The sequence below is a fragment of the Pleurodeles waltl genome, chromosome 4_2 (genome assembly GCF_031143425.1).
Source record: "Pleurodeles waltl isolate 20211129_DDA chromosome 4_2, aPleWal1.hap1.20221129, whole genome shotgun sequence".
Lineage (NCBI taxonomy): Eukaryota > Metazoa > Chordata > Amphibia > Caudata > Salamandridae > Pleurodeles > Pleurodeles waltl.
Window position 1 is genome coordinate 150,477,340 of NC_090443.1, and position 10,778 is coordinate 150,488,117.

Here is a 10,778-nt window from a genome sequence, read left to right on the forward strand (position 1 = left end):
CTGAAAATTATTGATTGGATACATCCAACCTCTTGGATATGGTTTAGAGAGAGCTAGTCACAAGTATAGAATAAAATAAAGCATGGTAGACTGCTGAGGGAAATTAGTGCGCATGCGGTCTAGATTTTGGCGCACACACACATATTATTATATTATATTATATAAGAAATGACGTAGGAGTGACCTTAGTAATGAAAATAAATCCAGCATTCTTAATTGTGCTCAAAATATTGTTTTTGCAAGGAGAAGGAAGGTTGCAATGACCTACATGGTTTACCAATTAGGATATCATTGTGGGCGAGGGATGGTCATCTAACCAGACAAGATCTAGGATTGATAGCTCATGAACCAGTCTGACGGTTCCCGAAGGAAAAACCAAAACGGGAATCATGGCTGAGCGCAGGTCACTGTTTCTGTCCAAGAGAAAATAAAATGGGGCTCAGAAAGATACCCAACGTTGACTTTTTTTAAGCTATGCTGAAATCAAGAAATATGACGAATAATATACATACATAAAGAATTAATTACTACATCCCACGTAAGCAGTTGGAATACAGAGACTCACTATATTGATACTCCGCAAAGGAGGATGGCGAACCTGGGAACACAGGCCACATAGGGAAATGAAAACGAATGGCATGTGCACCCGTTGCATGGAAAGTAATGCCATATACATCACAAGTACGTATCGGAGAAGGCTTCGTTACGCCGCGGAGAAAACTGTGGTGCTGAAAGGTACCCTCGATAGGACTGCGATCCATCCCGGATCAAGCGAGCAACGAGATACATCACACAATAGGATCGGTGAGAAAGGAAAGAAAGCTGCGCCTAAACCATCGCCCATCCACCAGATAAGCGCACCTTCCTTTGTGCTTTACCCAAAATGGCGGTTAAAAAAATGCACGGAGAGGTGTGTGGCAAAAGACCCCTCCCCACCAGGTATCACTCGCCACCCCTCCCCCTTTTTATTTGTCATTTTGTCGCACAAGCATGTTTACAATATGTCTACTGGATACACGGCTTTGCATGCGACGCAGAAAACTGCACCGGTTCCTCTCACTTACATCAAGAACGTGGGGGGGGGGGGGGGGATTATTTTGAAGAAGGGTCCGAAAATGTAGCAATTTCGTACAATACCCTCTACCACCCAATGCCACTCTTCACTGAAGGAGATTAACATACTCACCTAAAACGATTACAGCTCTTGTGAAATACCTTTAATGAAGGCTCTCAGAACCAATCACCATCTGCAGATGTACTCTGGTTTTAGTGTCCCCTGAAACAGTCAACTGAAAAGCGCCGAACACCGCCACCAAAGCCCCGCCAAAACAAGAACGATTGCGCCTGCGCATACGAGACTTACAGCCTTTTACTTGTCACGTGGGATATGTGGGTGATTTTTTTTTTTTTTTTTTAATGTACGAGGGAAGGCGTGTTTATTTTTCTACCTGTTCATCCAAATGGCTCTAAATAAGGTAAACCACGGGAAAGGGAAAGGTTTAAAAAATGAAGTGATTTCTTACCAAAGACACTGACGAATACTCGAAACTGTAATTGACAGATTGAGAAACGAATCAAATAAGAAATTAAGAAATGGTAAGCCAATGACAGCTAGGCTTGTATATTTGTGGCGCACTGTCACCCTCCCACCGGCTTAAAGGGAGGCGTTAATGGTGAAAACCAGGAGAACGAAACGTAGGAACAGTCTTGAAAGCCAATCACTCCATCTGACGTATTGGTAGGGCGAAAAGCGACCAATCGGTTGCGCCGCGAGGCGGAGTCGCTTGATTATTAAAGGCGAGCTCATTCTTTCTTCTATCTCTTCTCCCCCTACTCTAGGGTTTGAGTTGTTGTTGGGAGAAGAAGAGCTAATAACGAGTGAAAACCTGCACCATGTCGAAAAACGAGGTAAGTCGTAATTGGGTAGAATTGTGGGTATTATCGCCGAAATTCTTTGCACAGGATAACGATAGTCTTCTTTCGAAATACGTGAATGTAATTAGTTCCTGTAGTGTAGGTAATTGTGATAATTATTTTTCGTTTCTTATTCTATCTTTTTAAGTGCATGGTGTTCGTCTTAAATGGTCCAGTCGCATCATACCGGTGACCTGTTTTCTACTAATAAAAACTATACTAGTGAATGTATCTCTTCAATCGGTTTCTCTCTTTTGAAGGCAGCCCCTGTAATTCAAGTACTCAGCGCTAGGGTTTTATAAAATGCGTCGACTGTTGCTCTGTAGATGCGCAATATGAGGCTTCAATCCTACAGATACCACTCCTAGTCCGTTAATATCAGTAGATCGACCAATGTCGGTCACTCTTCATCGCAAAGAATGCGTCTTTGATCTTTACACTTACCCGTAGTGAATTTGCAGCGTTCTGCGCACAGTGGAAAACATAGTGTAGTTGTGTTACGGAAGAACAACCGGACGCTGTTTTTCTTCTTTTCGTAGTATGAATACGCCTCAGAAGCGCCCCGGGAAAGGCGTGGCGGCTCAAGGCGAGACAACTCCCGAGAGGTATCCGCATACTTCTTCGCACTGCACTTTGCGCCGTCGACGCAAACTGTTTTCAATTAGCCAGTCAGTGTGTGCGCCATCTTGCCACCTCTATTGTTAGTACTTGCATTGCTAAATAGTATGTCAAAGTAAACTATCTATTTCGTCTGGGCGGCCATTTTGGAGGTGGGCTCGTGGCGGCCATTTTGCCAAAGGAACAGGAAGCCATTTTGGTTTGGTCGCCATATTGGTGCGTTTTGTCACTCAATTTTTTTTTTTTTTGTAGTGATGAGTTGGCGCCAACCGATCTCACCTAGACCTGGAGATCTGGCATATATGCTAACCTTTAAAAGAGGAGCCTGACAGTTAAAAACAATTAAACACATCGCATTAATGCGCCCCCGCCTTATCCATCTCATTGAGTACCGTTGAAACGGACGATTTCAGGTGGAAGATAAAATGTAGCTACATCTGGTCTTCCGCCTCAATCGATGTATGGGCTAAACGGTAGCAAAGCCGACATCTTGCGTTAAACTGGTTCGACTTGGCATTACCGACCACCAGTTATGAGTACTTAATGCCTCGACGCTCTGCTTACGGTGTAATCGAATGCGTTGGACGTTGCTGATTTCTATTTCTTTTTCCGTTTTAGTCTCCCAAAGAACCAGAACAGCTTCGAAAGCTTTTCATTGGTGGCTTGAGCTTTGAAACAACCGACGAGAGTCTTCGTAATCACTTCGAGCAATGGGGTGCACTAACTGACTGTGTGGTAAGTGTCTTTTTATTTAGTTAATAGGGCGTTTGTTTAAACGTCCTTTCGCTAACCTCTTGTCCCGTTTTCGTCTGCTAGGTTATGAGAGATCCGAACACAAAACGCTCCCGAGGGTTTGGATTTGTAACGTATTCTACAGCGGAAGAGGTCGATGCTTCAATGAATGCAAGGCCTCACAGGGTAGATGGACGTGTTGTGGAACCAAAGAGAGCTGTTTCCCGAGAGGCAAGTACTTTTAATCAGAGACGGATAAACTACCGACCCATACATGACACCAGTGTGGATGCGAGTTTGCTTAAATTCATTTTGTCCCTCGTAGGACTCGCAAAGACCAGGTGCGCACCTAACGGTGAAGAAAATCTTTGTTGGTGGCATCAAAGAAGACACGGAAGAGCACCATCTGCGCGATTACTTTGAGGAATATGGCAAGATTGACATAATTGAAATCATGACGGACCGTGGTAGTGGCAAGAAAAGGGGGTTCGCATTCGTTACTTTTGATGACCACGACTCCGTCGACAAGATTGTCAGTAAGTATTTTTTTAGAGTAGGTTATTAGCGATGGGATTTCTGTCACTGAGCTTCTAAAGGCGCTCAGTCATACTCTACCTCCAATATTTTTGCCTCTAAATAATTGTCAGACGACCCTTGCAAATGTGTTGGAGGTGCACGTCTAAACCATAGATAGCTTTATTTGTGCAGTGTAACTGAACCATAGTAACTTTAATATTGTAATATCTATATAGCGCTTAAACTCCCTGACGAGCCGTCGAATCGGTTTTCTGGCAACACGGTTTTGGGTTCTCCAATTAATAGGACTATTCTTTCAGTTCAGAAGTACCACACTGTGAACGGTCACAACTGCGAAGTACGCAAAGCGCTCTCCAAGCAAGAAATGGCAACCGCCTCTGCAAGCCAGAGAGGTGAGAATGGTAATTACAACTTTTGAATTACCATTCTTTCAAAGTGTGCTGTTTGAAATTGTAGACTCGTTTTGCCCTACGTGTATGATACTAAATACCTTACGTTAACAGGTCGTGGTGGTTCAGGAAGCTTTGGTGGAAGAGGTGGCGGATACGGAGGCAGTGATAACTTTGGCCGAGGTGGTGGAGGCGGGAACTTCGGAGGCCGTGGGAATAGCGGCGGTAAGTATTTATTTCAAATTATCATGCGTCATTCTCCACTTTTATCGGGGGGTTTAAATGGTTGACGTACGCCCGCATACACACACAACAGATGGCAAGAGGAACAAAAATGTATAAATATAATATATGTTTTTTTTTTATATTTATTTTTCTAGGTGGCTTTGGTGGGAGCCGAGGAGGTGGATATGGTGGTGATGGTTACAACGGATTTGGCAATGAAGGTATGTTTTACTTCCGACTGTAAATAAAGTAGTAACGTAGACAGCAAGGAGCTCTCTTAAACTAGCATACTTGGCGGGCTTCAAACTTCCGGGGTGGGGGGGGGCGGCGCAGGGCAATGTTTTAAAGATAGCTATCAATGCATGTCACGGCATCCCGAAGTACTCAAAATGCAACCAAATTTTCAGGTGGCTATGGTGGAAGCCCTTCGTACTCCGGTGGCAGCAGAGGCTATGGTGGTGCTGGTGGTAGTAGTAGTGGCGGCGGAGGATATGGTGGAAACCCGGGGGGTGGATACGGCGGTGGCTATGATAATTACAACAACGGTGGTGGCGGATTTGGCGGAGGAAGCGGTAAGTTATTTTTCACTGAACCTCAGTGCTACTGTACTAGGATTTCCCATGGTCAATGTATGACTAACAACAAAAATCCACCCCAATAGGGAACTTCGGTGGTGGCGGCGGAGGAAACTACAATGACTTTGGCAGTTACAACAACCAGTCCTCCAACTTTGGCCCAATGAAGGGTGGGAATTTCGGCGGAGGAAGGAGCTCTGTCCCTTACGGTGGCGGTGGAGGAGGTAATGCTGCTTACTTTACGTTAATATTGCTCGCTTGAGGTTCTGTACTAACGCTCATGTGTGCTTGTGTAAATTAAATGGTCTGATGGGGCCATGGTTGCTGATGCTATTGTCCAGCTTTTTCTAAGTACCATTTTGTTATCCAGGTGGATATGGATCAAGTGGCGGTTATGGAGGTGGCGGCCGAAGGTTTTAACTTTCGGTAAGATCCTTAATTTATTGATAGGCACTTAAATCTAGTAAAAGTCCCGTGGGCGTTAACTGGTAGCGGTGCAAAGAGATGGGAAGAGAGACTTAGGTTAGCGCTGTTGCACTGATTAACCTTTTCTATTGTGTGTGTGTGTGTGTGTATATATATATATATTGCCCCTGGTAATGGAATTTGCCAGTAAAAGCAAATGGGGCCTACAGAGTATTTTTGTAACTGGACCAAGCAGTAATACAGTTTGTAGGTCATGTACAGTGCTGGGGAAATTGGAGTGAAGTCATGTTGAGTTGTAGATTAACAAAACTTTATTCCATATTATTGTTCAACAGGAAACAAAAGCTTAGCAGGAGAGGAGAGCCAGAGAAGTGACAGGGAGCTACAGGTTACCGCAGTTTGAAAACAGCCAGCAAAGGACAGTTGTGGCAAGGGTGTAGCTGCTACCTGAAGACTTTTTTTTTTTTTTTTTTTTTTTTTAAGAGAGAGAAACTTTTGTGAATGAGAGAAACACGGACTTTTGACGAATGATAAATGAATGTACAGGTTCTACATTAGTTGTGTGAGGCAGGGTTTTTAATTGACTGTAACCCTTTCTGATTGTGAAGTCTGATCATGGAGCTCAATAAATCCTTTTTTTTTAAAAAAAATATTTTTTATGACGAGTGTGTTGCTCGTCTATCAAACTTGGACAGGGTCACGACTTGGCGAGGCCTATGCTACCTAAATGGGTAATTACAAGCAGTGTGGTCAAACACACATTCTAGCACAGCTGTATTGATTTGTCGCGGGAGTAAATACTTTGTGGCGTGTGGACCCATACGTCTTATTTCAGCTGCCTCTTCGTGTTATTTTTTTTTTATATATATGTAGCAAGGGGCATACTTGACTGGATCAGTGTAGGTGGTCCTGTACTTATTTTAAGGACCTTCTATATAAATTATTAAATATATATTAACTTGACAACGTGTGGTTTCTTTTATATTGAAGATAAGAGGGGGCCATATGGATGTCTTCAACGGTTGAACACCATTATAGGATACCGATACCAGCATAAAGTTGGCCCGAGCAAGTTAAAATTTAAGGGGGATCAGTAATAGTTAATATGAGACTAGGGTGAGCCTGCTTTGATAGGAGACTCTATGGTTATAACGAGTCTCTGCCCAACGTGTAAACTTAACATGGTGAAGGACTTGTAGCATGCCATCCTGATGACAGAGCACAAGAAGTCAAGAGCTAAATAGCTTTGCAGATGGAGGAGGTGTCCAGGAAGCGTAGAAAGCACGAAGAGGGCGAACGCACACTCTACAGCTGAGTGTAGGAACGTGGAGAGCCCAGGATTACTCTTATAAGTGCAGCCAAGCAGCTAGCAAGATGAGCTTCTACAGTTCCTTCGAGGACAGCTAGGAGGAGAGATCAGTTTATCACCGGAAGCAGTCAGACAAAGTAACGTTCCTCTCAGACTAGCAGGCAGAACCAGAAGGCAAGTTTGGTTCTTGGTAGGTAAGAACAGATTTTATTTACATCAAATACTGTGGGCTGTTTAGCATTTCACTTAAGGGCGGGAGGAATGGTACATAAGTTGGCAGAGGTAAATGGTGCGGGTAACGGCTATTCATAAAGCTCTCAATGTTATTTTACATGCCGACATCACTTAACGAGTTCGTGTCAGCCTTGTGACTTGGTTATACTGGCATGCCGTATGGCTTCCGTGTGTCACATAAATTTAGTTTTGCTTTTGAGATGCGCTACTCTTAAGAGTTCTTGGGGGGGGGGGGGGGGGGTTGTTCATTCCTATGTTTTGTGATGTTCTGACACAAATTAAATATACTTTTTCCCTCCCTAGAACTAAGTGATGCCTTTGCCATCTCCCACTGATGCTGTTACGTGGCGCACTGATGCATCTCAAATTAATACTGCTGGACAGGTAAGATTGTTGTAGTGTCGCGGCTGTCAATACTGAAATAGAGTGCCTGTGACATTCTGCAAGTGCTAACAGGCCATCACAATAATACTCCTGCAACAAAGGATTCCCTCCCCGTTTCAGTGAGGTGCTGAATAACAAATGTCGAAGGGCACTTGTGTTAAAGTGTCTACATTGTAATGCTTAGTTCATTTTATGCTGTGTCATAATGATGTGCCTAGATCGTGGCTTGTAACCATCTAATTTATTTTTTATTTTTTTTCTCCACAGGAATAATAGAGGCAGCTGGAGGTGGGGAATCTGAACATTTGATGCTGTTGTGCAGCGATTACATTTCTGTTGTACAGATTAATTTAATAAAGTTAACTTTAATACTAACTATGTACGGTTGTCTCTACCATAAAGTAACACTTACGCTCTTTGTTCCAACCCAAAAAAATCTCACAAGAGGAAGCTCCTGGATAGCTGTGGGTCTCAGTAAGGGCAACACAAATAAACATGTTTAGGGTGTTCCCCCATGGGCTGCAGCATGTATTGTGCCACCCATGGGAACCCATGCAAACAGTGACTGCCATTGGAGCCTGTGTGAAAAGCTGCATGCACCTGGTCACTGCAAGTCACCCCATGGTTGGTCCTACTAGCTCGTAAGGCATGGTGTGTACCTGCGTGGTGGCATTCCGGCGTGAGCAGAGGTGCCCCTTATGAACTCCAGCTCAGTTGCGCAGGAACAATCTGCAACAACTCAGTTCTGCAACATTGTTTCTCTAACTCCTTCCAGCAACTGCAATCTTTCCTTGGCTGTGCATCCTCTGGGGGGGTTTTCAGCCTGCACAAGAAGTAAGCAGCAATCGCCCTTGAAGGGAAGGAGTTGCTTGCCTCTCGTGTGCGGGCACCAACTGCAATGACTAACCGGCTGTGTGCAGCTCTACTCGGGAGCTCCTGCATCACTGGTGGAAACCCCTCCAGACCATACCCGTAACAAAATTATTAATATATGACTGTTTATTGGCTTAAATATTGGCCGCAGTTTATTAACATTGATATACTGCATGTTTGCCCTGCTTTTATGAGGACCATAAGTCATTCTGTCACCCCCAGATGTACATGCAAATGGGGGTCATGAGTTGTCATAAAATCACTTACTCGTCCATGGGGTTGAAAGCCCATGGGTTTACAAACACGTTGTTGAGCTTTGTCATTAAACGCTTTGCATGTTACCCCCGCCCCCCCAAAAAAAATAAGCTGTGTCACTGCCCCCAACAGACACCCTCTTAAGCCACACTTGTGCCCCTGGGGCACGTTAAGGCATTAAGGCAATTCAAAAATTGCAGTTGCCCCCTCCCCCCGGCACAAAGTAAAGTTTATTGTGTACCCCAGGTTCCATGTAGCCCCAGCACTACTTCCTTGTTCCAGCAACAAAGTACTCCAGGTATGCTGAAAGGGTTGCACTTTGACACCAGCTGCTGAGGGTCACCATGGACTCGCCTCCTGGGTCAAGCCCCCTGGACCTTTTTGGTCCTTTTCAGCCTTGCAAACAGTCTTCTATCCCAAGGCTTGGTGGTTTTCCAGCACCATTGACGAGCTGCATTTCATCTACCACTACCTCTGGAGAGCCCTGGCTTCCTAGACACTGTCACCACCTTACTAATCGGGGGATACCTGGACCTGATACTAGGTGATAACACGCTGGGGAGGGGGGGGGGGGGGTGGAAGAGGAGCGGTGGTCTCCTTAACATGGCCCTTAATGTTATCACTGACCTGCCACTGGGGGCAGACCAAGACTTATGAGGGGTCAAGCACTTCTAGTGCCGTATGTCTGAGAAGGTAAAGGTGATTTGTTGCTACTGTGTAAGCTGTTGCCAAGCCAATGGCAAGGGTGAAGGCAGAGTGCCAGTGGAGGGGAACATCCTATGAGCGAGTGGGGGGGGGGGTAGATATATTTGGTCTGCTGACCACCTGCAGCTTTAGGTTCATCCTAGTGGTAGTGGGCCATTCCACTAGGTATATTGAGGCTCTTTCAATTAGAATCTTCTCTTGAAATCTTCATCAGGGTTGGGTTCCTAAGGAGGTTATTTCAGATAGGGGCACTTATTAAAAAAAAGTCTGGCTGTCTGAAGGCAATGCGGGAAGTATGTCTGGTTCACCTTTTCAAATAATTTCCCAAGGCAATAGTTTAGTTAAACGACTCAAAACCATGAAATGAAGGATCCTGGGTTTAACTTGAAGGAAAGGGCATTATCTTTCCATATCTGTTTACACACAGGAAGGTCCCTCAAAAATGAGTTGGGCTTCCTGCTATTTAAGCTTCCTGTGAGAAGTCTGGTTTAGGAAGGGTGGGAGAGACCACTGAACCTAAGCAAGACATAGTTGACAGTGTACTTGACCTTTGCTCCTGGATGGCTGAGTACTTGAAGGCAAACAAATTTGGCTAGCTAGGAGCTTGTCAATCATTGGTATGGTCAGAAGCACTGCATGGTGGAATACCTACCAGGACAATTGGTGTGGGCCTAAATACAGTTAGCATCCAGGACAAGTGGACTGAACCTTACACATATTGGTGGGGGTCGGGATCACCTCCTCAGTGGACTTGGTTACTCCAAGGAACCCTCATGGGGTGATCCTTGTGAACATGTTCAATCTACCCTGTGAAAGAACCAAGATCACTGAGTTAATGGTAATAGATGGAGTTGAGGAGGCAGGGTGACACTTTACCAGATCTATTAGTGAATAACCAAGATGGAACTTTGGAGGCAGTAGTTCTCTCTGCCACACTGACAGGTGAGCAACAAAAAAGACTGCAATCACTTTCTGGTGTAGTTTGCTGGACTGTTTTCTGTGATCCCAGGTATTTCCACAGGTTGTACCCTTGATGGGGACACTTGACACATTGTCGGGACTAAAATTTATAGGTTGCTGACCAAGTCTCGGCTGGCATCAAAGCTGAGGTTGCCAAGATGCTGGAGGTGTGGGTAACAGCCCTCCAGTAGACCATAGGCCATCCCAAGTGGTACTGCTGCCGAAACCACCACAAAGGAGGGAAACCTGAGATTAGGTTCTAGGTGGACTAAAGTGGCCTCAAATGCAGACACTAAGACTGATGCCTATCCCATTCCAAGAGCTGATGAGCTTATTGATAAGTTAGGGTAGCTAAGTATCTGATCTCAAGTTATTTGCAGATTGCCCTCCCTTCAGGAGCCAAGGAAAGATCTGATTTCTCCACACATGAAGGCCACTTTCAGTTCAAACTGATGCCCTTTGGGTTGAATAACGCCCCTACCACCTTCCAGTGGTTGGTGAATCGAGAGCTGCCTGATTGCAGAGTTTCAGTGAAGCTTGATGATTAACTATTTAGCTTCACTTTGAATGATCGCCTGGTCCACTTTGAGGAAGTGCTTCAGGCCTTACAGCAGGTGGGCCTCACTATCTAGGCAAGTAAGT

General features: G+C 44.8%; 2 protein-coding genes across 4 annotated transcripts in view; one reads left to right on the plus strand and one right to left on the minus strand.

Annotated features, from left to right (window-relative positions):
- Nucleotides 1-1,342, minus strand: part of CBX5 (chromobox 5) — a 125,225-nt gene extending 123,883 nt beyond the window's left edge. Inside the window, exon 1 of one of the 3 annotated variants that reach the window (XM_069231004.1) lies at nucleotides 1,216-1,342. The gene's annotated coding sequence lies outside the window, so the exon portion shown is untranslated. Of the gene's footprint in view, nucleotides 1-565; nucleotides 872-1,186 lie in introns of those variants that run through there. The other 2 variants (XM_069231003.1, XM_069231005.1) reach the window with 2 other exon arrangements.
- A 378-nt stretch (nucleotides 1,343-1,720) lies between these two features.
- Nucleotides 1,721-5,896, plus strand: HNRNPA1 (heterogeneous nuclear ribonucleoprotein A1). Its single transcript, XM_069231006.1, has 10 exons — nucleotides 1,721-1,908; nucleotides 3,151-3,267; nucleotides 3,349-3,495; nucleotides 3,590-3,800; nucleotides 4,101-4,193; nucleotides 4,305-4,415; nucleotides 4,571-4,636; nucleotides 4,823-4,987; nucleotides 5,077-5,214; nucleotides 5,752-5,896. The coding sequence occupies exons 1-10, from the start codon at nucleotides 1,894-1,896 to the stop codon at nucleotides 5,817-5,819; spliced, it is 1,131 nt and encodes a 376-aa protein (XP_069087107.1). The 5' UTR covers nucleotides 1,721-1,893; the 3' UTR covers nucleotides 5,820-5,896.
- The last annotated feature ends 4,882 nt before the right edge of the window (nucleotides 5,897-10,778 follow it).

What these genes read in the sequence shown, in the direction of transcription:
- HNRNPA1 (XM_069231006.1), top strand. An exon ending in CTCCGTCGACAAGATTGTCA is followed by an intron (nt 3,801 to 4,100) that starts GTAAGTATTTTT and finishes CTATTCTTTCAG; the next exon opens with TTCAGAAGTACCACACTGTG. An exon ending in CGGATTTGGCGGAGGAAGCG is followed by an intron (nt 4,988 to 5,076) that starts GTAAGTTATTTT and finishes CCACCCCAATAG; the next exon opens with GGAACTTCGGTGGTGGCGGC.